The 25,222-nt window shown below is 49.8% G+C and overlaps 6 protein-coding genes across 6 annotated transcripts; 3 read left to right on the top strand and 3 right to left on the bottom strand.

Moving 5' to 3' along the window:
* Positions 1–229: 229 nt before the first annotated feature.
* Positions 230–5,910, bottom strand: BKA67DRAFT_665085 (uncharacterized protein; the record flags this gene model as incomplete). The annotated part of the gene is made up of 4 exons (XM_046108498.1): positions 230–441; positions 492–4,324; positions 4,388–4,863; positions 4,930–5,910. 4 exons carry the CDS (start codon positions 5,908–5,910, stop codon positions 230–232), a joined length of 5,502 nt encoding a protein of 1,833 aa, XP_045951190.1.
* A 2,746-nt stretch (positions 5,911–8,656) lies between these two features.
* BKA67DRAFT_542223 (uncharacterized protein) lies at positions 8,657–9,175 on the top strand (the record flags this gene model as incomplete). Its single annotated transcript, XM_046101072.1, has 1 exon — positions 8,657–9,175. One exon carries the CDS (start codon positions 8,657–8,659, stop codon positions 9,173–9,175), a length of 519 nt encoding a protein of 172 aa, XP_045951189.1.
* A 5,209-nt stretch (positions 9,176–14,384) lies between these two features.
* Positions 14,385–15,407, top strand: BKA67DRAFT_528063 (uncharacterized protein; the record flags this gene model as incomplete). Its single annotated transcript, XM_046098921.1, has 1 exon — positions 14,385–15,407. The coding sequence occupies one exon, from the start codon at positions 14,385–14,387 to the stop codon at positions 15,405–15,407; it is 1,023 nt and encodes a 340-aa protein (XP_045951188.1).
* Positions 15,408–17,017: 1,610 nt separating this feature from the next.
* Positions 17,018–21,224, bottom strand: BKA67DRAFT_587262 (uncharacterized protein). The gene is made up of 4 exons (XM_046104311.1): positions 21,162–21,224; positions 20,768–21,094; positions 20,602–20,669; positions 17,018–20,500 (listed from the first exon to the last, which is right to left on the bottom strand). Exons 2-4 carry the CDS (start codon positions 20,961–20,963, stop codon positions 17,453–17,455), a joined length of 3,312 nt encoding a protein of 1,103 aa, XP_045951187.1. The 5' UTR covers positions 20,964–21,094; positions 21,162–21,224; the 3' UTR covers positions 17,018–17,452.
* BKA67DRAFT_587259 (uncharacterized protein) lies at positions 21,204–22,895 on the bottom strand. The gene has a single exon (XM_046104310.1). The coding sequence runs from the start codon at positions 22,582–22,584 to the stop codon at positions 21,622–21,624; it is 963 nt and encodes a 320-aa protein (XP_045951186.1). The 5' UTR covers positions 22,585–22,895; the 3' UTR covers positions 21,204–21,621.
* A 602-nt stretch (positions 22,896–23,497) lies between these two features.
* BKA67DRAFT_665081 (uncharacterized protein) lies at positions 23,498–23,962 on the top strand (the record flags this gene model as incomplete). Its single annotated transcript, XM_046108497.1, has 1 exon — positions 23,498–23,962. One exon carries the CDS (start codon positions 23,498–23,500, stop codon positions 23,960–23,962), a length of 465 nt encoding a protein of 154 aa, XP_045951185.1.
* Positions 23,963–25,222: the final 1,260 nt, after the last annotated feature.

Raw genomic sequence — 25,222 nt, 5'->3', positions numbered from 1 at the left:
TACGATCTGTTGTATCCATCATGCTGATGCGCGGCACGAGTCTTTGGCCGCTATAGAGTCGATTCAGCTATAACGTGGCATTTTGGCCTGGCAGAGTTGAGTTGGAAGCATCAAGCGAACATATTGACAACCAGACATCTTAGTGTCGGAGATCTTGGAGACGTACTTTGTATAATAATATATTTCATAGGTCTGGCGCATCCGCTGCTCAATCAGATGCCTTCGTGAATTAGACTTCGGTGGCATTTGAGTTGTTCCTGACTTCCTCCGGCCCTGTTTGCTTCTGTTGAGTAGCCTGCGTGGTATTCTCACGAGGCTTGAAATCAGCCCGCAGAAATGGTCTCAAGACTATTGGGGGCCGTAACAGCCAGGCTACATTGCCGCCGAAGAGATCTTGCTGGGAGGATCCTTTTGCAGAGACCTCGCCACGTCTAAACTGGTCTTAAATGGGTCAGCTGGAGGTCTAAGGCATGAATGATAGGGATCCTTACATTTTATCATGTGTACCAGGTCCGACAGATTTATGACGATCAATTGCAACAACCAGATAACAACGCACCAGGGTAAAACCAAGACACCTAGGCTAAATTCATAGAAATCTGACAGTGTCGGTTTGGGCTTTTGTAGTGCACGATACGCTAATGCAGCCCTACGCGCTGGCAATTCAATAATCATATACAAGATCCAGAACCACGGGTGCCAGCTGTTCTTATCATTTGGACGTCCTCTTCGACGAGTATCGTCCGGTTTATCGGTCTTATTCCGTAGCACAGTACTGGTATCGGGCTCATACGAATGCGTCGTGCCGGTTGCAAACGTATTGGCACCGTATTTCGAGGCTTGCACTTCCCTTTTAGATGCCCGGTAGTGGTGCAGGAATTGACTTTTCTTCATCTGTAGGTCCGAGTGCTTGGCTATCGCTCGGGATACAGCCCCAGTAGCGGCTCCCAGCTTCTCGGCATTGACTAATGCGAAGACAGTGAGAACGAGGGAGACCGCAGCGGTGGCTGCCATGTGGCTAATCAACAGCCCATCCGGAGTTTCACTCATGCTGAAAATACTTGCCGCAAACCCAAGCGGGAGAAAGACAACAGTGACGTATGTAAAGAAGCGAATGTTTTCGGCCCCAAAGAGGGACAGGTCATTGCGGATTTGGTCTTGCCGATTTCCCAAGAACTCTCTGAGGGTCTTAATTTCGGCGTGAAGACTTTGTATGTCCCTGACCTTGCTGTTGTTGGCAGCTAGCAGCTTCTTGAGAACCCCTCGATATTTCCATTCGTCGCTCCGTGTCCATCGTGGCTTCTCCGTTCCACGATCCTTTTCCCTAGTATCCCACTTGTCAATGATAGCACTGATGACGTGCTCCAGGTGGTCTTCTAGAGCCTGTAGTGCGTGCTGTGATTCCTGCCACTGGTCACTCATGGAGAAATAGTCGCCGGTCCTCAAATCGATGAACGAGAAAGCCCCGTGGCTGACGCCTAGTTCAAGCTTGAGCGTCTCTAGGATCTCGCGAGTACCGCTCGCTAGCATATCGAGACACCGGCCAAACAGCGAAAGCTCCAACACCTTGCGTTGCCTCAAGCTTCTGTCTTTGGCCGCGAACTGTTGGATAAATTCCCAACTCTCCCATTCAGGCTTAGCTGGGACAAATTCAATAACATGGCATGTCCAATAACGGTCGAAGAAGTCTCCTGAGAAACGGAAGCCCACCGAGGCTTTCGTTATTTCAATATCCTTCCCACCAGGCAGCACGTCCATTAGCGCCCGTGGAATTCCTTGCATCTCCTCGGCGGAAACACTCTGAGTGGTCCTGGAGAGTTGATAGAAGCTGAGATGGAGCTCAGTCTCCCAGGTGTTCAATGACATTGTGGTATCGTCGAAGAAATATAGGTTATAGTTTCGGTGACGATCGAAAAAGGTGGACATTGATTGCCGTTCGCTCTCTGGGCTCCCCAAGACGCAGGCTAGAGCTGACTGTGCATTCGCTTTTGGTAAGTAGATCAGTCGCTTCTTTGCTGTTCCAGCTGTACGCGACCTGTTCAGATGCTCTGACCATAAATCGACGTTTGTCAAATAGGCCGGTTGCGAGTCGGTAATTGTCTTTGCTCGCTTGCCCTGCGTTGTCTTTTTCTTCGTATCCACGACAGCGGCACGATCAATCCCTTCTTCTTTGAAAAGCCAGTAGTTGACCATGGAACCGCTTTCCTGTTCAAACATGCTATTCAAGTATTCAATAGCGGCATGCACTATAGTCTGGCCTGCAATACCTTCATCCTCTTTAAGTAACGATCGGACCTTGTTGTACACTGACTTCTCATGCAGCAAGGTCCGCACCATGAAATCAGTCTCGCCAAAAAGCATAAACCGGAGCCACTTGCGGACTCCGCTGAACTTATGAATTTTGCGTAACAGAGCGCCTGTTTCCTCAAGAAAGACTCGATACAGCTTATCGATAACCTCGTCAGTTCCCAAAAACTCTGAGATCGATCGTCGGGGGCCAAAGCGATTTAATGTAAGTTTTGAAGAGATCGAGCCACCATCGCTGAAGCGACCAGTAAGTGATGATCGAGGTACTTTACCTGTTTGGAGAAATTCCTGCACAAATGGTTCAAGATCAGGTCCCAAAGAACCAGTGAAGCTCTTTCGTATGTCTTCGTTGTCTTTGTCCTCGAGGATCACGATGCAGGTTTCGGTATCGCAGGCAAGGGCATTGCAAAACTTATTACGGAGCTTCTCTTCAACCCTTACAATGCTTACAGCTAGATCGGCATCTTCAGTCATAAGGTCTATGATTGTATTAAACCCCCTACTATCAATCAAGAACTTCGCCAAAACCTCGTGCACGTTTTTCGGGAGGAGTGGCTTTTCGTTGGACAAGAAAGGCGGGTAATTGTAAAGCCATTCTTCGGGAATATCGATGATACTATTGGAGTCGATGAACCGGTTAACAGGCATGATCTTCTTCATGGATTGGCGGTGATTGGCAACTTGTGTAATTTTAGCAAGAGCCTGGCTGTGGGTACTTGTGTTGTTTTCAGAAGCCAAGGCCTCGAGCTCATTTGTAACAAGTTGACGTTTTGGCTGCGCGGTGAGCCTTTCGGAAAACTCTACAATATCATCATTAAGAGCCTTTTGTTGATGGCCGTCGTGTTTCTCCTCCGACTTTGTTCTTTTTGGAGGATTAGAGGTTGCCGAAGATCCTTCTGCTGTGTACTTTTCAGGATCATATTGACTCTCGCGGCCCAACTCATGAGCCCTAGTCAAAATGACGAAAGGAATCTCGAAACTCGCGTGGAAATAGAAATCACGATCTGCTTCACGATAGAAAAGGCAAGGCTCTTTCATCGTCTCGTCTAGCTGACCCGTGAAAAGCCCATTGTGGCTGGAGATCTTTAGCAATGTGTGCAGAGATGTCTCAACTAACTGTCTTGGCGACTTCTCTTTGTTGATACTATAGCCTCTTGTTCCCATGAGGATTGACAGCGCATAGCGAAGTGCATTGTCCCAGCGAGTTTCTTGATTGTCATCATGATGTTTTTGAGCTTCGATGGTATTTTCCCATACCGGTCGAAATGAGGTCTCGGGCAGCAAAAAGTTGTCAAACTCGTAGAACAAGACTGTGTCACGCGCATGAAAAAGGAAGCGGGTTTCCCGAGGCGATCGAGTGACGGCCAGCATCCGCTTCCGTGACACTTCGCTCTCTGTCGTGAAGCGCCTTAACATCTCGCGCTGCACATTGCGATATTCGTATATTCTTGACCATCTCCTTATGTCGTCGTACATAGACACTCTAGAATCTGTTGCAGTTTCGCCAGACATTGTCTGGTTGCGGTCTGTCATTGTCCATAATCCGAGTTCATCTATGACCTTGAGTGCTTTCCAGATCCAGACGTGGTCATCTAGGCGAAAAACATTGATGTCCGACTCATGGGCATGTGGCCATGCGAAACAATTCCTTTTGTCTTGTTCCTCCAGGTTTCGAAGCCATGGAATATACATGTCCCGTACTACTTCAATGGATGTGCTTTTATCCTCTGGAAAGACAGCAGCATAATTACCGGCTTTCAGGATATGGAACGGGTTGTCGGTGAGCGAATTATCAGGCCGCCAGGATGGACTCTCCTGGTCGATAACTTTCCCAGTTACCCAGTAGTTTCCGGCAAGGTGGCCCGATTCTGCTTTTTGCGCGACTTTCGAAATCCATCTTAAATGACCTCTACATACCGAAGATATCCTTTTCATAAGCCATTTCACGTATGGTTTCTCACCTAGTGTTGATTGCTGGAGGCGTTGAGTAATTTCTAAGAGGAATTGATACGAGAAACTACACTTAACGTCAAATCCATAAACTAAATTGGACTCTTCTGATCGAGAAAAGGGAACCTACTAGCTTGATGATGCTGTGAGCCTATGAAAGGACATCGGTCCACAGGTGAGTGCCACTGGGACGGGCTCCTCGACTTTCTCGTCCTCCAACTCAAGACTGCGTCTTGCTAAAGGAATTGCGCAGGCTGATAGAATATGCTCCAGATTGCGTCGTACGATATACTCGATGTGTATCCCAGGCGAAGATCCAATGGATGGCAGCCCAGAAGGATTCACGACTAGTGGAGTGTCATTTACTGGGCTCGTTGGGCTCGTGGGCCTTGTCTCGCTATTTATATTCATTGTCTTATCCACCCCGTCCTTCCGACGGCTTTCGTTGGCGTTGCCCTGCGTGTCATCTCCGATTCCACAGAAAAGCGAGGTAAGAGAAATGTCAGACACTGGTTCTTTTTCTATCAGTTCGCCGATATTGGTGTAGGACGCAGGGATTAGAAAGTCTCTCCAATGCGCTTTAGATATGGGCGTGAGTATCATTTTCTGGTTCGAAGAAACTGATCAGCACTTCTATACATTCTCTTTAGGGTAAAGCGATCAATGACTCACGTATGCAATGACTATCTCCGCTGCATTGCCCGGCGTTAAGCTTAGCGATTCGCCCGAGTCCTTGGTATTTGGTTTACTTGGGAGTTTTACCTTCCATTGGTCAGGCTCATCCCATTTGAGTGTCTTGCCATTCAAGAACACCGAAACGACCACCGCGATTGAGCTTGCTTCCACAACATGGGGTTTTATGTTGTCGATTTCATTCGTCTCACTTCTGGCTTCTGTTCCGGATATACCATCCGCTTTAGACGCTTCGAGTTTGTGAGCAAGAACCCAGCTGTAACCGTGCAGGCCCAGCGAGGTAGTGTAATTGTCACGGTGTTCGTTAAATTTGTACTCTGGATCAATGTGGTCCAGATCTCTAATCCACATATTCGCGCTGTCGGTACCCAAAAATTCGAGGTCGACAGATAGTTCAGTATCATCTAGATTTTCAACAGTGCAGTGCTGTAACAATACGTTGTCGTACACCATCCACTGCACTGTATATGCCTTTTTGGAAGACTCCTCCTGTTTGAGGCCCTTGTCTTCGAATTCGTATCTTGGCCATCTATAGTTGACCCAGCTTTGCTTTGGCAGAGCATCGAATTTTATATTGCTTAGTCGAAGTCCGTACAAGTTTGAAATCTCGTCGGGCTCTGCTACAGATGTAGTAGCCACGTTTTGTAACCCTCGTGTTCGCTCTTCCACCAGATAGGGCTCTTGGACACTTCCATGGTCCGCGCTAAACATGCCAGAGTGACCTTCACCGATATAGGTATCGAATTGCACGATATTGCCATATGCGCTCACAGTTGCCGTTGTGCCATTGTCACCGAAAGAGGCGTATGTTTTCGGGTTTGGCGCATCTCCCCACGAACGACATTGCTCAAGGCTTGGTCGGAACTCGCGCCTATCTTCGCAATTCACGAATGCCAGGAGTTCTGGGTCACCTGGTCCTGGTACATTCTCGTCGTCCCAAAACGGCCGAGCAGCGTCCATTCTTCGTTTTGAAAGAAGATAGAGGGTAGCTTGGAGGCTGGTACATCTGTAGGGTACAGATGGGCGATTGACATATTGTCGTCCGTTGCACGAGGCTGGGAGCTTTGGGGTTTATCGAAAAACTTCCCATCCCCAGTGGGGTCCGAATGTAATTGCATGATGCAGTGCAGCCTACCTATCCCGGTTAGTGCTGACAATATCATGCGTATACAGATGAAATCAAATATAACAACGGCTTTCCCGCCGCACTGCTGCACAACTGTCTTGTCGTAGCTTACAAGAAAAAACTGGAGCATGTTTTGTGTGATAGGTTTCCCATGCGTATAAGCCCAGGTTTTTTTTTTGTTTTCCTTTTCTCCCCAGTCAGCCAAATGATGACAATGCGTACTTGGCCAAACAAATCTGCTTAACAGCGTGAAGCCCAAGCCTTGCGATGCTTGGGTCGCGATGAAAATTCACCTCCATCAGATATGGGGTAAGCAACATGTGTTGCGGCCTCACTGAAAACGTCCAATAAATTCAAGCAATCATAAACAGGTGATCAACTAATATTCCTGTGGCGTAGTCAAGCTTAAGAGCGAGACATCAACTGTGAACATGCCGTAGGGTTACTAGTCAGAAAGCCAACGAGTTTACACCCGTGATTGGGAAATTGCTGCCAACTTTGGGCGCGCGCATAACTTACTATGCGGTTTTTATCAAGTTGGCGTCGCCTCAGCTTTGTAAAGTCGCTAACTAGCATTTCTTCAAGTTTAGGATCCCTAATTAATGATTGCCCATGTCACTTGTCCTTGAACTAGCTTTTGCAAAGTCCAATGAGAAGTATGTTCAACCGTAGGACAGGACAACTCACTGGCAGCGGCTAACAAACTTGTGGCACGGAGACAAAGCGAGTACCACGATTGAAGCGTCGAGTCAATTTCGACTTGATGAGCGTTTCCTTTACACACGGTTACCCCTGACCCGTTTCTCAGACCGCTCTGTTGAAGGACCTTGACCGGTGTGGCAGCCAAAGTGGTGCTTTTATGTATGTGCTTGCTGAAGGGTAGAACCAATTGTGAGTATACACCATGCTTAGTGCAGCCCAAGTTACGATCCTTGAACCGTATCGGATGCCGAGCGTTGCACAATATCTAAAAGATGGGAATACGGAAGTGATCTGACTTTCGAACTTGTTAACAATCGCGACTTGACTCCTTTTATACCAGTTAAATATGGAATACTTATGATAAGAACGGACACGCCGATATACAATACACCGGCGTAATGAAGAAGAAGATATAATAACATCGAGACTGCAAGGTCTATCAAATGTGAAGACAGTAGCTCCTCTATTGAGTTTTAATTTCCGGACAGGCTTTCCTGCCAAGCTGTGGTAAAGCCTGGAGGAAGCGGCCATAGATTATGTGGGTTGGATTCATTTGCATCTATAATAGGAAGCTCATTTAGACAAATAGCCAAGTATTGATACCTTGGAAATCTATTCGGATGAAGGACTAGTGAGATGGCTATCAATCTCAGTAGAAATTGAATCTTGAAGTGGACGTCTTCGACTCTATAAGACAAGCAGTACACTGTTCTCAATCTCTGACTTGATTTAATCCAAAGGTATGGTTTCTCCTCTCCATAGATCTACTACCAGGCCATTCAAGGCGAATTCTAGACGAGCCCACGGATGAGGAATGAGTTATGCCGTGACCTCGTTGCACAAAGTGAGTTTGACGGGATCGATCACCTTTCCAGTAATACACGAGGCGACACGTCAAGTGTCTTGGTTATCATCGATGAAAGAGTATGCAAGATGATCAGAGATATGGTTAGATGTATACAGCAAGTCACAGAAACGCAAAGTGATACGTATCCAAGGCAAAGCTTTCAAGGCAGGTAGGAAGTCGTTCATGAACTGGGTCTTGTCCTTAGAAAGTTTGTGGCATGTACTTGTAATATGTGGCTATACAATTGTACTTCTGGGGTCTTCCGCGAGAGTATCAAAATATAAGTGAGAGTCTAGTTCTGACTTGTAGCAGTGCGAAAAAGCCACAGTTGGGATTCATTATGCCCAAATACATATGAACGAAACCACGAAAGATCTCCAGGAGAGAGGCTATAACAATAACCAGGAGTCAATCAACGAAAACAAAATCTCCTACGAACTCGATCATAAATCACACACTACAAGTTTAAGGAAGGAAGGGGGAAAAGCAAAAGCAAAAGAAAACAGACGACTCTATCTTTCGGCCCGTGAAGCGGTGGACATCGTTTGAAACAAGGGCAACAACACAAGACCATGAATATATGGACGTGGAGTGTTTGAAATTCAACACCACATACATGATTGCGCAAAATGGCTGGAAGTCTTCGTGATTGGAGTAGATAGATTGACACCAGCTCTCCTATATTTGTCTTATCAACGATCTATTATGTTGTGAAGGGACCTGTCGGCACCGCTACAAGTTCAACCAACCACGTTCAATGTTTAACCTTGTATCTGCAAATGGGCCTTCGATGTAAAGATGATGCCGGACGTGAGAACTCGTCGTGCATGATAAGACACAATCACTTTCATCTCATCTATCATGTTTGCAAAAGGGTTTAAGCTCCGACCATAGGCGGCTGACCAAGCAAGCAAGCAACTGCCGCAATGTTCATGCACGCTGGGGAATAAAGACTTCGCAATTCTCACGAAAATGGCACCAGTGAACCTCACGATGATGGAAGAGACAAGCGCGGTGTAGGGGTAGTTGACATGCCTTGGTTTTTGCTCCGTCTCACTTACCATATCGGTGCCAAGCTTCTCAGGAGCGTACCAGAATCCGGCAGTTGTGGAAAGAAACTTTTTAAGCGAAGTCACGAAGTCGATGCTTCACGCAAGCACTTTGGAAAAAAAGCCACAGTGTCTGTCGCATGCAACATATTTCTTGGCCACCAGATCCTCCGCTGCAACGCTATGGACGATTTCTATGGCGTTCGTTTCGCGTTGCTGCAACGCCGCAAGAAAAGCTCCGATGCGGGAAGAAACATTCCGCCAAGGAGGCGGACGAGTGCAAGGAGAGAAGGTTTCGGGCACCCCAGCGGAAGAGGATCTTGCAGGGGGAAAAAGCAGGTGGGAAGCAACAAGCCTGTGGCGGAGATCGAGATCCATAGAGATGATCGGGGGATTTTTTATTTATTCAGCCATTCGCGGCTCGAACAGGAGCGGGCCCTGGCATTGAAGGGAAACGCATCGCGTGTCAACGGTTCTATTTCTTCCGATGCGCGACCATAGAGTCGCTAGAAAAAAATCTCTTGGAAAAAGTTGGCCGTTCGACGCCGGTTTGTTCTTAGACTAGCTTGGTGCCGGGGCACTACTACTGTATGTAACGCCAGGAACAATGACAATGGTCGCTAATCCCACTGGATAGAACACATTAGCAACTGCTGTCGTTGGTAAGGAAAGCAAAGGAACGCTGATTTGGATTGCCATGTTTCGCTGACGATATAATCATAACCCACATCCTAGAGGTCAGCTTCCAAAACGGATCTGTAGGGAGTTTTCTCATCATGGCTGGCCGAAACAGGATTGAGTCAAATTACAATGCTACACCAAGCTAACAAATCCAGGAACAAGACAAGTTTCGAGCGCCATAATGAAGTCATCCCGTCGTGATGTGCAGCGCTAAGTTTGTCAGTTCGGTACGTATTGAATCGCAGAGGAATACCCGTGCTATAATGACTATATTATCGGCTCGAGCGCATGGTTCAACTACATATTTGTTTGGTTCTGCTCCAGTGCATTACTACTGTACCATTGACGTATTCTTTTGGTAGCGTGTTGCCAGTGATGTGCCAGGTCTTCGTCAACGTGCCGTCTAATCGAGCGCCACAAGTTTGATCGCAAGGCAAGACACGTGTGCTCGTCGCAATCGCAACAAAAAAAGCCGAATAAGGTTCAGGGCCGCCCTTCTGCGCTTGGTATATGTTGCGAACCATCGCTGGCGGGGACAATCTCTAAGTTAGTGGTTCTCAAGCGCCCAAACTCCATCCAAGTATGCAGAGGCCAATAGTTCGAGGCTTGTCAGGAACATCGGATCATCAACAATCGTTGCATCAAAAGCAGTGGGGCTCTCTCCCAAGCGAGGGGCCGAAAAAGCCTCCCGAACGTTCCTCGTGCTTCTGCTGCGGGTTTCTCGTGGTCTCTATTGCGGATACTGTATATGTAGTAATAGTACGCGACATCGTGGTCGCGCTCTAGCGCTGTGCAATGATGGAGATTCTCCTGCATGATTTCACACAGTGTTTAGCTGGCGGGGGATGGATCGCTACTGTAGATAGGACGTTGTCTTCCGCCCCTCTGGAACACCCATGTATGTATGCATGGAGTTGGTTTTGCAGGGCTGGGGAAGCTCGACCTTTTCCCGAGGCCCAGTCTTGAGGTGTGCTGCATTCGCCGGATGCAGATAATTAGAGTAGTATATACCTATAAACGAGAGGGTCTATTTTGTGATTGTGCATGGAACGTGCAGCTTGCACGGTGGACCGCCGCATTACTGCAGCTGCAAGCTTGACAACTTGGGACTAGCATTTCAACAGCTTTGTTAGAAGTGCCTTGTCTCCAACCATATGGACGATTCATAATGTCAAAGCATCGGCATTGTGCTCAGTTTAAAGCTTTATCGCAGTGTAGTAGCTAAATTGGGGCGACCGACCTACCATGTATCTCACGGATCACTCCGTACGTTGTTGTCTAAATAGAGCCACGACGAAGCAGAGACGCCGCAATGTCTTGAGCGTTTCCGTAACGAAGAAATGCCCGGGAACTTGGTCCTCCAAGACAATGTAGCCTATATTTGAAGTTGATATAGCCAGAACCTAAGCAGTATCTGGAACCTAGTATCCATGTTTTCCGTTTCCAGCAATACAAATGGTCTGATATACAGGCCCTCCCTGTTTTTGAGCTGCAATGACGTGGAGACAGTTCTTGTCCTACATGCAAGGGGCCTGATCTTGGATTCACATAATGCACAGCTGTAACAACTACTGAAAGGAGAGGCTCTGGTGGCTGGTTGAAGGTCTGTAAAACCCTCAAAAGATCAAGGCAGACGCCATGTCGGCAGATTGTATCCCTGAAGTTGAGTCCTAGACCCCCTGGCAGACATGGGAAGCTAGGTTGTGAAGTTACCTTTGAAGCTGCAAACACCGAATCCCCTAGATCAGTGATATCGAGACAATTATCAATCTCAACGGCCGTTAGTACCATAAACCAGCTAGACAGCAGGGGCGTGGCAACAGCGTATTCGGGCTTCTACCAAGCCTTATCAGTGCCCGAATATCGTGGCTCCTCTCAAACTACCTAGTTAGTAGTCAGCTGTCGACACATTTAGCCAGGAACTCATGCGCCAAAGCTTTCGACAACCCCGTGACAAGACATTGCTCAAAGTCGACAACGACAGCATCTCTACAAGACTCGTTCCCACATTCCGCACACGAAGCTTAGACCTTGCAAAGGCCTCCTGGCATTTTTAGAGCAGGACCCTGAAAGTCTTATCCCTTCTCGGCCGCATCCGAAAGCAAAGTTCATCTTGGGGCAGCGCACCGGGAATCGAAAAAGTCAGTGTGGATAGGAGGTACGTGCTGATGATCTCTCGTAATCGCGGGGATCCTCTTTCAAGAACACTTGGCGCCTGGCGCAAATGTCTTCCACCACGACAATCATCACATCATAGCGTTGATTCACTTGAGTCTGCCATTCAAGACGACGTCACAACTCGAGGTCGGAGGAGACTCCGAAGTTACATGGTGCGTCTGAAGCTTGTATCTGGGCACAAGTGTGCACATTACACTCTTGGCACCCAAACTTGCGAGGATACGTGAAGGATGGACAGGAAGGAATAGTAGCGGTGATATAAGGCTGACAAGATATATGCAACCTAGGTTAGACGGCTCAGAAAGGCAATCCAGTCATTGGCGCACTGCACTGCAGCTATAGCGCTGGGGCAGGACGGTGACTGCAAAAGCGACAACCCCAAGGCCATTGGCAAATGGAAAATGCCATAGCACCCACGAACACATTCCTCCCACATTCCCATCCACTCGCAGCGCAGGCATACCCACGGCCGCTCGCTACATGTATACCTGCTGCCCCGCCCCTCAAATCAGCATCACCAATCCGTCCCCCAGCCCACTCGACTTATTTGCATAAGCTCACAAAAGGCCCGAGACGGACGGCAAGCTCGCCTCAGATAGGATAGCCTGACGGTGGTTTTCTCATGCATTTGCATACATTCCAGTCACAGTCAATATTAAGGATCGCTTGGTTCGCAATAGGCGACCGATATATGTGCCATCATCCAGATCCGGCCCCACGCACACCATCCAACACATCTCAACTACAGTAATTATTTTAACACGCATCGAGCAATCCCCTCAACACCTTCCCGACCATTGACGGCTTCATTTGCTGGCCGTTTCGCAGTCTCCAAGTTTTCTGCGCTTGCGAAATTCAGGGTCTTGTTGCATTACACCCGCCTTCCCCTGCGACAATCCCTAATCCCCATCGCAATATTGTCCGTATCGTCGTCAGCCCTCTATCCGTGCTGGTCCCTGTGCGCCATCGTCTCTGGTCTCTTAAACGCAGATTGAACGGCCAATTGAAAGCAGGACAGACAACTGATCGACCGCCGCTGGAGGTCCACTTTCTTGGTCGCCAGTTCGCAATCAACGTCACGGCCGTCACAAGACATCGAGGTCGTGTTGATCATTGCATGCGAAAGGCAAATTCGACAAGCCCTATACCCGCCTATTACATTAAAAAACTGACCATTGCATCGACCGCAAGATCAAATCGAGGAATCCATTGGTCAGGTCCCGGCAACTTGCTCAGTAGACCTTGTCCAAGAATCAATCCCATCGCTTTTCGCCGGCATCTCCACACAAAAAGAATCGCACGCGCGCCTGAAGCAGCTGGCTCAGCTCAGCCTCCCCGTGTCTTGCCCTCCAATAGGTGTCCACCTGCGCATGCCGTTAACTTTTCTGGGTCGTAACGCTACGGCATCGCGGCAAGTTCGCAAGCCAAGCACTAACAAACACGAGGGATTTGCAGCAAACCACACGGACAAAGTTTTTGCAAATCGACTCCGTGGACGAGACTAGTCAAGACGAGGAGACTCGTTCTCGAGCTCGCAATCTGAAGGAGGTCTACCTATCACCCTAATACCGTACGGTCTCAAGTTGAGCCAAAGGGCTTCTACACTTAGCAATCTCGGACTCGACACCCCCGAGAGATTCAGGTTGGTGTTATAAAAAACACAACAACCAAAAAACACTGTACACATGCCTGTTGGGACAATACAGTTTCTCGTCTAATAAGTACGTTACCGCCATATTAACTACGGATACGTACCCATACCAGAACACCCAGGGACAGGCTTGCCAGGCCAGAAACACCTCGAACCTTTTTCGTTCTTTTTCATCTTATTGTTGTCCAAGGACAAAGATCGTGCTACAACCCAAGGACTCGGAACGCCGTAGTTCCTTTTCACAAGTCGTCTGCACTAAATTATTTCCCTGGGCCTACCGCAACCTAAGTTAGTGCCAAAGGATTATCTATCCCCACTCTTTTCTGCGAGAAACGCCAAGGTTCCATCGCTTTCTGGGACTTGTCTTGAGTGCTTGAGTCTTCTAAAGTCTGTCTTGCTTGAGAGTAAGAGCCCACCTACACAGTACCCATGTACCGTACCGTACCGTAGGAGGCACCTCGGAAGACTTGAGTAACCTCGTTGGAGGCCCTATCACGCAGCTGCATCTCAGGCCCGCATCGACCCCACCTGGTCGTTCGGCGAGGAAAAGAAGTGAGAGCATCATCCATGCAACGTTAAACATTCCGGCATCTTCAGCTTTCTCGCTTTCCTCAAAACCAAGCTCTCAGCCGCGACCTCGTCTCCAAACCTTCTTTTGTTGTTATTATTAATTCTTCTTTCTTTCTTTGGGTCCTTCTTTTGAAACGTAGCGCTGGCAGACAATCGACCTAAGACTTGTCACTGTTCAGTCATTGTTCAGTTGCTGTCAAATACTTGGCCTCATTGTTGCTCCTGCGCTCAGCGTCACCAAATATCTAGTGGCCCACGCGGTGTTGTACATATACACGCTGCATAACTAAGTAGTTTAACCACTTTTATTCTACTTCGAGGGCGGGCCGCTATTGGAAATTTATTTCAAAGTGCCCCCGGGCAAGCACCAGAACCAAGCACCGGCGTTATCTCACCTCACGCAATCGTCATCTACCCACTTCCTCTGAAATAGTCCAAGTGCGCCAGCGATCACCATTTCCGCTACTTAGAGGCTACATTTCGACCAACTCCTGCAGCCCCAAACCTTACCTTGGGTCACCAAGAGAGGGCCAGCCAAGAAAGAACAGGCACAAATAACAAATACCGCTATCAATCAAACATTTTGGGGATTTCCCCTCACCCAACATAAACATGCTAGGCGAAAGCCATATGAGGAGAAGGCCCCTGGACCCTTCCCCTCAAATCTATTCACATTCTCGGACGAGAACGACTTCCTCCAACGTGTTTCCAAATCAGATACACGCACCCACGCCAATGCATCTCCAACAACCTCCGCCCGGCCCCGGCTTGGGCCACCAACGCCGCTCGCCTTCCGTCAACACCTTCAGCACTGTCTCGACGAACCCTCCTCCTCCCGCCGCCTTTCGCACTTCTCCAACCCAGAGCGAAATCCGCCGAAGCACATCCTCACGCTCCGGCGGCGGGGCCCCCAACAGTTATGTCGCCCTGCTTAGGAAACAAAAGGCCACAGTCTGGTGCGATCGGGCACAATATGAAGACCCGAGGATGCTGGCTCAGCAGAAGGCCGCCAAACAACGGGCGACCATGGAGGTCGTAGGCGGCACCGGAGCAGTGCGGACCTCCACCGGCCTCGGCAGCGCTGGAAAGGTAGCCGCCAAAATCAGACATCACGGCAAGCCCGGGGTTGTGGGCTACACTCCAGAAAACAATTATATCGGTGTAGGCGGCGTGCCCATGCGCCTCAGCGCGACTGAGGTGGAGGGCGAGGACAGCGACGACGACGACGTGACTATGCAGCGCTTGCATCACCGTAGAACGGGGAGCAGTGGACGCAGCAGTACCGCCAGTGGTCGCCGCGGTATCCCTTATCGGACGTCTGGAAGCATAACCAAGAAATGGAGCCCAGGTGACACACCGGAAAGGGCGGGCAGCCTGGTCGAGCAGCCTGAATACCAGGTTGGCGACGATCGTCTGTTGAATCGAGCTGAGAGCACTCGCAGCGGGAGCAGCGGTGAACGAGCCGACACGCTACCTGAACTGAACGTGCCCAGTACCGCTGCTGCCAAGCTTGCTAGCAACAGCCTGCTGAATGCTGCTCTGACGAGGGAGAAGAGCGTCAAGAATCCCGAGGAGTTGCGGCGGAGAGGAAGTGTGGATGAGCGGACCGCGACGCTGACCAGCACTCGCCTGTTCATCGCCAACCCTGACTAAGGGGTGGTAACGTTTATAGTTCCTTACGGTGGATGAGGATGAAGGGACGGCAGCATGTTCAAACCTTTTCTTTCCTTTTGCTTTTCTTGGATACCGGAGTTTGTCGACGTACAATAGCTGACTACCACGATACCACAAAAAGCACGGTAGTCGCAAGCTGGTTTGGAGGAATTTTATTGCATATCAAGGCGTACAGTGGCATTGGAATGTATTGATTTCGAGGGATTTAATATGCTGGCATAGTTCTACCAGCATCACACGGTCGTTCACGATTTTACTTGATGAATATTTGGTCAATCAGAATCTCCCGCCACATCGCTGGGCGAGAGGTATCTGGAGAGTACCTTGCAGTCGTCGTAAACGACTCGCATGATCAATACAGAAAGGCATTCGCTTGGTCATCCCAATTCTTCCCCATATCACTCTGTGACCGTCTGGCAAGCGAGTGCATATTAGTGATTGATCACATGTTATCCATGGTATAACCTCTCTTGATCGCCAACTGGCCTTTGGGATAACTCCCGACAACTGAAGCGACCGTCTGCCACCGTCCGGCCAACAGCCACGATCCCCCACACCGTTGTCCGTCCTCTTTGTCCCCCAGCAGGAGGAGCTTGAGTATACGAAGCTAGCACACGGGGGGATCATCCTTCTTCGACCGTGTGGTGGTTTTTGGCCCACTTCTTTTTCCCTTCTCCTCTTCTCTTCCCCGAACGTCGAGCTACCAGAATTCAAGCTCATCATCTTTGTCTGGATTTCGAATTCCACCCCCCCTCCCCCTTCAATCCTGGGCCAAGGAAAACGCTGACTATGGGACGTCGTACGATGAGCGGAGTCACGTGGTATTTTATTGTCTTAATTCTGGGCTTGCCGAGTGAGATACGGGCCATTGGCCAGATCCCAATGTGGGTATGCATAAGCAGCTAAGCATGTATATCGGAACTCTTCTGGGCAGCTTTTATCCATGCGAGCGGTGGCACGATTCAGGACGAGGGATATACAGTCTTACGAATTCGGCGGTTCGAAAGTTGAATCAATGTTTCCTTTCATGGAATGCTTGCCGGTCAACCTTTATTTTATTTTTATTTTAATTTTAATTTTTAAAGAAGCGATTGGACAGATTTTGTTGCCTTGAGGGGTGCATACGTTGTTACTGTTGCACCCATGCAACCGACAATTATCATCGGCGGATGGATGTGTATGAAGCGGGAGGGGGAGAACATGACATGCTCGATATTCAAAGCGAATAAAGGCCCGGAGACGGGTAAGCGGGCCCGCCCTAATACATACAGTCCATGGTAACAAGATTGAGTTTGGACCTCTTTCGGGTTCGACGAGAGTGAAGGTTTGTGGGGTAGACAGCTAGAGTTCAAGTCGGACTCGGTGCGAATCTCGCCATAATAATCTATGGATGGCAGTCTATGGGACGAGGCGGCCACTATGTTTCACGACTGAGCCTCGACTGCTTAATCACCGAAGCTAGAGAACCTTCATCGCAGTGGTTTGATTTGGTCCGTCCAACGTACATTGGACTAAAGCGGAAGTTCGTTTATGGGGGAGTTCAGTACTTATTATCTAGTCTAGCAAGTAACTTGGTAGATTCTCGCAAGCCACTTCCAGCATCACATGCAGCATTCTGATTCCTGTCTTGGTTCATGAGTACGGTCGACTTCCTATTTGTCGTACCCACCTACCTTATTCCTGAGCCAGCAAGCCATTGAGAAACTTTGAACAGAAAACACTGTGAAGAAGCAAAATTTGTGAACGTCTGCTCCCATACGACCTGTAAAGTAGGCATGAAACATTATTATTGCTTAATTTTACAACGAGCTTATAGCTCAGGGCTCATCTACTGGCGCCGAGTGATACTGTACAATCCAGTCAGACGATGCCCCCAAAGTTTGCTTATTTGCACACATGTTATGACTCCCAACTCCTGGCTAAAATATGCAATAGTGACATCAACCATGTCCGTTCTTCATAGCGCTCGGGGTGGTCGTCCCTCGTAAAACACCGACACGAGATGAAAGATGGCTGTTTTCTTTTCATACCAGCGAGTCCTCCATCTCGCCGTCTTCGACCAATCTTCCTAGAATGAGGCTCTGGACGACGAGCTCGTCGGTCAGAGTTCGGACCTTTTTTGGTGGTGGACCATCAAGACTCTCGGTCATGCTCTGCCTCTTCCTCTTCTTCGAGGTTGCAGGTGCTTGACCCTGGGCTCGACCAAAGAGTATCCTGTCCGTGTCCACCTGCTGCCCATCAACGTAGACCCAGTCAAAGGCATCGCCCATGTCTTCCCTCTTCCTGAGTTCTGATCTCGCCTCTTCCAGAGTGCTCACACGGACCAACGAGGCTCCCAACACCTGGGCGAGGAAGACGTACTGCATCCGCTTCTCCTCTTCCCTTTTGGACTTCTTCATGACCAAGAGAACCTTGGCGTCATTGAGTAGCCTTGGTCGTTTCTCGATAATGTCTTCGAGGTTGGCGTCGACTGCGCCGTATGAATCGAGCGACCTAGACCGAATTGCGCCCAGAACTTGGCTTTGCCCAGCACAAAGCAGGTAAGTAGACCAACTGAGAATTTCGTTGGCCTTGACGCAGCTCGCCACCCACTTCCACGATAGGCATGGTAACCCTAAAGCGAGGGCCTGCATGTACTTCGGCTTCCTTGAATGCGTGTCGGTAATGAGCGCAGCGAACCCGGCACCGTGTCCGTTTTTCAGGCCAGGCCTCTGGTTGGATTCGAGGGGCCCAACTTGGACAAGCTCATCAAAACCACGAGGAACTATCGTACCCCCAGCTGCAATGATCATCTTCTCGACTGTCCTCTTCTCTTGCTCGGACTGAAATGAGGTCGCGAACGTCATGTCGTGAAAGATGCCGGCACTCGAAGGTAGCTGACGGGTATCATGAGTCGATTTCCGTGCGAACGAGCGAGATGACCGCGACTTTGACACCGAAGTCGGCGTCGACAGAGCGAGATCATCGGTAGACATGGACGCTCGGCGGCTAGCCTTACTCGAACGGACACTTGCTCGGCTTTTCGGCGAGGCATAGGTCTTGAGTTTGGTGGGCTTCTGTCGCAGTTGCTTGGCAGCCGCTGGGGACGACACTACGCCTGATGTGACTGCTGGAGTAGACGTGGGGTTCGGCTCTGGTTCAGGGTCAGCTGCCTCCGTATCAGGTGTAGTGCTCGATGAAACCCGAGGGGTCGCGGTCAGCTCTGTTAACGTCGATGAGGTGGTGGGTGGCTGATGGTTATTGACATGGGTGGCCGCAGACGACGGAGCTGGGGTAACGGCAACTTTGAGCCTCGTCGACCGTCGAAATGACTGCGCTGACGGTGATGCCGAGGCGGCTATTATGCCAGGGACTGGAGGAGAGGACGGTATGGCCTTGGTCTCGTCAGAGCTGGGCCGTACTGACTGGGTCGTTCTCTGGGAAGAGCGCAGTGATCGTTGCTCGACGATAGGAGACGGTTTAGCCAGCCGCTGTGGCAGTCCTTTCTGAGGGTTTCTAGGCGGGCTGGTCTCGGGGATGGTCTCCTTACTGCCAGCGGTTTCGTTGCTTCGAACAGGGGCCGAAGGCAGGTCTGGCTGTGTGGTATCGTCACCATTCACAACCTCTGCTGAGTTGGGCACGAGTGGTGGTATAGCAGTGGTCAGGTCGGGCTTGGAAGCCACCTCCTGAGAATCAGCTACCGTTTCTTGCGACTCTTGATCAGCCGCGTCCGGCTTCCCGTAGCGTTGCTCGACGTAGGAATCCGGGGTGGACAGAGCCGACGCGGTAGACTGGGTAGCAGGCTTTTGCCTTCTGCGGTTCGTAGAGGGGACTTCGATCTTATCGCTCCTGCTGTTTTTGCGCGGCAAGCTTATGTTTGTCAGAGACCTGTTGGCCCTTTCCTGCCTCAGCCTGGCTAGGCGTCGACGCTCTTGTGATTCATCACTCTCCGAGTCGGTCTGGTCGGCGTCTGGATCTGGATCTGGGACATGGTGGGTGGGTGGAGATTTGTGGATGGGAGCATAATTGCCGATGGGGTCGGGTCGATTTCTTCGTCTTGGTTGCGGTATGTTCTCGGCCTCCTTGTCGTCACACTCGCTTTCGTGCGGCTTGGACGAGGTGTCAGGTACAAGTGCAGGCGCAGGGCTGGTGTTCAAGCCTGGCAGAGGCGATGTGCGCAAGCCGCGATCTCTCAAGGGTGAGGAAAGGTTGTTGGGAGATATAGTATTGTGCTCGAAGACATGCGGAGAGGGGCGTGACGACGTGGGCGATGCCAGCTTCTTGACGCCAGAGGTGAGCATGAAAAGCTGCGACGCGCCCATCAAGTTACCGGTCGAGGCATCGTTGGAGAAAGGCCGCGCGGGTACGACGGGTGTTTCTGGCGGGGGCATCGTCGAGGGCGGCATGCTGTGTCGACCGAGAGTGGTGGCGGCATCGATGCCAGACTGTGACCTGGGGGCAGGTTGGGAAGTAGACAGGACATGGTCTGCGTCTGCGTCTGCGTCGTGCTCTAGGGGCTGCCAGTCGAACTTCACGGCGCCCGTGTCGTCTTCGTGCAGGGTACGAGGCTCGTGGGAACTGCTGGGGTGGGAAACCTGCGAGTCGCCACGGGAAGAGACAAGTGGATGCTTTGGTTGCGAGGACGCGATAGCAGCAGGGTAATCTTCCCTATATTGCTCGTAGCTTCTGCCGTCGTTGGATTGAGTGGGCGAGTCTGAGGTTAAGTCGTCCATCTTCTCCCTGTTCTTCCTGTTCTTATTCTTGCTGTAGCTGCTCCTTTTGTCGGGCGGGGCAGTGCGCTGGGAGACATGCGGCAATGCATCGTTCTCGTAGGGAGAGATCAGCTCCTGTCTGTCGTTCTGCTTCGCATCCGTTCCCGGGGCCGGTGAAGACGTGGTCGCAGATGAATTGACCTTGCGGTCGGATAATTGCTGCAGTGCTGTGCTGGCGGCCGGCGGCGCTTGGGATTGAAGTTGAGCTTCAGCTTTAGCTTTAGCCGTGGCAGAAATACGCGTCTTCGTCTTGCTCTTCGTCGCCGAGTTCAGCGCGTCGCTAGTGGTAAAACTAGAACTTGTAGCAGGCAACTTTTCGGACTGCGGGGGAGGCATGTCAGTGCCATCCTAGCGGCGTAGGTCTTTTTCTTGTTTTGCTGGCGGCAGTGTACGGGACCATAGCCTGTGTAATTATTGCTTACCTCTGCTGCACCTGGAGCTGGAGCTGGAGCTGGAGCTGCTGTGGCTGCTGCAACCCATCCCGCATCTGCTTTTCATCATCTGTCAGAATTGGTTGCAAATACTGGTTTGCATGTGGGCGGATGGATTGAGAAAACATAAACATAAAATAAATACAAACATAAATACCTTTCCGGACGATATACAGGCGACCGGTAGTGAGCTCAAGATGTAGTCTCTCATCTGATGCAGGCGAAGAGCTTAGCTGGCCAATCCCATGTTCGCGGTGATACTGCTCCATTATCGCTTGCGAATCCTGGCTCTCATTCTGGCCCTGGTAGGCTCTCTCCTCCGCCTGCTTTACACAATCCCTCTTTCGCGCCATCCCCGTGTGCGCAGAGGCATCTCATGAGAGGTCGAACCTTTGGTCGGAATTCGCGAACCCGTGAGCTTGAGATGGATGCAAAAAAAAGAATGGCTGGGTCCTGACCGACACGACTTGTCCAACAAAGAACGGTGGGAGAAACTAACGCGACTTCCGAAAACGCCAGATCAGCTGACTTTCAATGTTTAATGGAGGCAGCTTAGCCTTGGTACTTTAAATTGTTCACTTGACTAAGGTTAACCTACTATAATAACGTAACCATCCATCCGTAGAGTGAATGGTGCTCGTGACAAGTGCGACCAAAGGTTGTTTGGTGCCCACTGCCCCATTGTTCTCGTGGAGGAGCAGCTGAGTTGCCCATCTGAATAAAAGAAACAGTTGCACAAAACTTCGATATCCGCAACATGACATCGCTGCGTCACGATAGCAGAGCATGCCCTCCGAGGCATGACCGCCAAGGCTTATTAGTCCAACCTATATTTCAAGTATGAATACACGTAAAGCATCCCAAAAACGCGTCAGTCCCTATGTTACAGAACAATCATTTGGAAGGTTCCGGATGTTGAAAACAGTTGGCTGTGACGATCCGGTATGGTGTCGACTGCCATGTGCATTGCGTACTCTACCAAAATGCCCGCTCTCTGTCTGCCAGCAACCCTCACGGCTCATATCTACCATCGCGCTCATATTGCCTCACCATCCTGCCCCATTCTCTCTGGTCCCTCTCTTCTTCATCGCTGATGCCCTCCCAACCACGGTCATTCTTGACTTTCAACCGACATCTCCCCATGCTACCTTTCCCATCAAAGCCGTCAAAGTCCAACATCCATTCCAGCGGGAGGACGCCCTTGGCCGCGCCGTCAGGCGAGTCTTGCGCATCGTCCGAAACCCACGAGTACCCCGCTTTCAGTACGACCGAGGCTGTGATTGTAAAAACACCCCATCCCAGTCGTGAAATCTGGTACGGCGGCCGTTGCTTGACGACGTGATTCTGCCGAAACGTTGGGTGCAAAAATATGTGCACCTCCTCGATGATATCTGTTCGGCTCGGCCGCACGAAAAACGTCCATTCGTGCTGATTACGTGGCGAATCTGGTTTGGGGGCGATCCAGTCGTGCCTGTTGCCAATATACACCGTCACTGTTTGAATTGAGTCACCGCCCAGTCCGTCCCCTTCTGCTTGGGCTTCTGCAGCCCGCTCGTGCGATGTTATCGGATATTTTTCCTTCAGCGTCTGGGCAAGGACGGGATTCGGCGCCGCGGTGGTCATGGTACGACACATGGGACATCGCGCCTGGAGCTCTGAAACGGCATCGAATTCCGCCGGCTGCTCATCCACGTCTACGATGGTCATAGGTGCTGCAAGCGACACAGACGCCCACTGTGCCATACAGTAATTGCATAGAGTGTGGTTGCATGTGGTGGTCACCGGCTTGTAGAGGAGTAGGCGGCACACGGGGCACAGATCATCTTCGCCAACATCCTCTGCATCTGCGTCTGCCGAGTTTTGACGGCTAATGCTTCGCGGCACACCACTCACTGGTGGGTTGTCTTGTTCTGATAGCTGGCTGTTTCTAGTTCCCCTGGTCGACACAGAGATCCGGCCGCTGACAGTACTCATCTTGAACGCACCCTTTCTTGGATATGGGGTTCAGACGTTATGCATCTGTGGTGGCAAATGGGCAGTACCTGTCATTCATTGTATGCAAGGTACAGCGAATGAGTAGCACTGAGGGCGTGTGCGTTCAACGATCTGGTGCCTCTAAACCGTACTTGGGAGTGATTCAATCAAGTTGACAGGTTCGTACTCTACGTAGGCACCACCAGATGTTAGATTCGTGGTGATCGATGCTCACTCGCGTTGCCATGAAAATGGAATGACGTTGCGACTGGCTCAGAACCTACCGCAGCCGAGTGGCACAGTACTTAGTTCTCCCCAATTGAGCTTCCTCAGTCCCCCATCGCACCGTAAATCGCCTATGTTTTAGTGCCCCCAGTGGCCTACAGCCTCCGCGACTCTGGCTTGGTCGGTCAGTTTTTGCTTGGACAATCACAGATCAACCAGTACATGCTTGTGGGGAAACATCTAAAAGCCAGCCCATGAATCATCGCGCTCGTTGCTTCGAACTTATCTATCAATTTACCATTGGAGATACCCTACGTGTTTTAAAACGAGAATACTGCCCCTACGATTTAACCTAGACTAGTATAGTCGTACTATTATAAGCGCAGATAGCGCCAAATAGCCAATGGCATCAGAATGAAAGGTCGATACATAGTACGTGCTCTGTTTGAATCGGTCTTTGGACACGACTTCAACCCATGCGAATGGGGAGGTTTTGAGTACGGTTTGGCCCTTTGACTTACATCGCTGTTCTTGAACGAAATCGGCATAGTCAACCCCGTATTTCTTTGTGCTTGCTTTCTATAATACTTCTTGCTACCAATCTCTGGTAATAATCATCCTCGCCATACATGTCACAACCGGCAAAATCAAAGTACAATAATTTCACCGTCAATTCACAATCTGCGAAATGCATGACCGTCGGCAGCGGTTTCATATACTGAGTGAGTCGGTCAAAGCTGATGATGCAACAACCACGCTTGCCATACTCGACACAGATACACAGCACAAGCTCAGTCTCTCGGGACCTGCTTCTTATCTCGACGTTGCAGGAGACAGCTATCGCTGGGTAGAAATCATGACGAAGTATATGAATTATCTCTCGCCACGCGTGGAGGCAATCACAATCAACGAAAGAGGTCTTCTTACATCCGTGTCCTCGATTCCTTCTGACGACGACCTTGACGATGAAGATTTCTGGGACAGGGCGAGAACAAATTTGGAGCAGCAGAAGGCTTCAAACCACTGCCCCAGCGATTCAGATGCTTCTCTGAAGAAAAATATCACATTGGCCGAGGAAGCCGTGGACAGCTTGAGGCGCAGAGATATGGACTGGATGACGGAGGCCTCTGGTGATAAAATTGAAAGAGGGTAAAGACTCTAGCTAAGTCTTGAAGGAAAGGAGAAAGAGATTATTAGAACATATAAGTGATGTTATACAGCCAAAGAGGAGAACGAGAAGACAAAAGAAAAAGGAGAGAGAAGTAGAGCTGCGGTAATACAAGCTAGATCCTTTCTCCGAAAAGACCCTATACGAAGTTGTGCCATGACAGCGAAGCTCATGCATAGGTCATCACTCCATGGCGCTGTGTACCAAGCGTGAATGTAGTCTGGTATCTGTATAATTACTGAAAGTAGGCAAATGAATGCTGTGGGCAGCACCACGTTGGTGAAATAAATCAAGGTGGGGACGTCTTGTGTCTGCACATGTTTGCAATCACTTGCGAGGATGCTTGAGGAACACCATTTTTTGGGATGTCGAATCATGTTACACATTCATTAGCCCGTGATTGCCTTGTAATTTTCGGCTGATCTACTCAGTATTCACTGCATACTTGATTTGAAATTTCAACATGTTAAGTTAGCTTTGTTTGCAATTTACCGTGCAATTTCTCAAACTCATACATTCCCCTTGTTCCTCACACCTAGTCATCTGTTCTCTTACTTCTGTCTCGTGGCCGTATTGGAGCTTTTGTGATCTAACGGTGAGCGTTCGCGAACTGCTTCCTTAGGGCTTCGGGACCTCTCGCCTTGAGGTGAGCGAGACCGGGTGCGTTGACTTCCATCAACCGCGACGTCTTCGCTGTGACTACCTTTGGGGCGCCATCGGTCATTGGACCTCACACATTTCTTGCAGCGGGTCTCAACTCGAACATCCGGCACTATCTTCACCGGAGATGGTCTGATGCAATAGGCGAAATTGTCTATGGGTGTCTTTGTCTGCCGACACTTGTGTACGACGGTGGCACATACATGCCCGCAGATAGAGGAAGTGTACTTGTAGACTCCACAGGTACAAGGTGGCGATTTCTCTTTTACTTCTACCCCTTCGTTGACTATGAGTCGATTAAGAACGTCTGATCTCACCTCAGCAGCCCTGATATTTATAATGTTTTTGGCCATTCCTCTGCTATGTCTAGAACGTTGTGTCGGAAACGGGCTAGCTTTTCTAATTTCTCCGACAATCATAAGTCATTTATGCTATATATATATACAGGCAAAGTGTCGACTGTTTTCTTTGTTGGTATAGATGTTCGCAATGACCACAAAGAACATCTTATGCCTCTCCCGGCTTTTTTGCATGATTTCTGATAGCCACTAGGAACAAGTATCCCAAAGGAAATTAATTGGCTTT

Source organism: Truncatella angustata (assembly GCF_020726525.1).
Source record: "Truncatella angustata strain MPI-SDFR-AT-0073 chromosome Unknown BKA67scaffold_13, whole genome shotgun sequence".
Classification (NCBI taxonomy): domain Eukaryota; kingdom Fungi; phylum Ascomycota; class Sordariomycetes; order Amphisphaeriales; family Sporocadaceae; genus Truncatella; species Truncatella angustata.
Note: the sequence above shows the minus strand (reverse complement) of the source record. Positions and strands in the feature narration are given on the sequence as shown.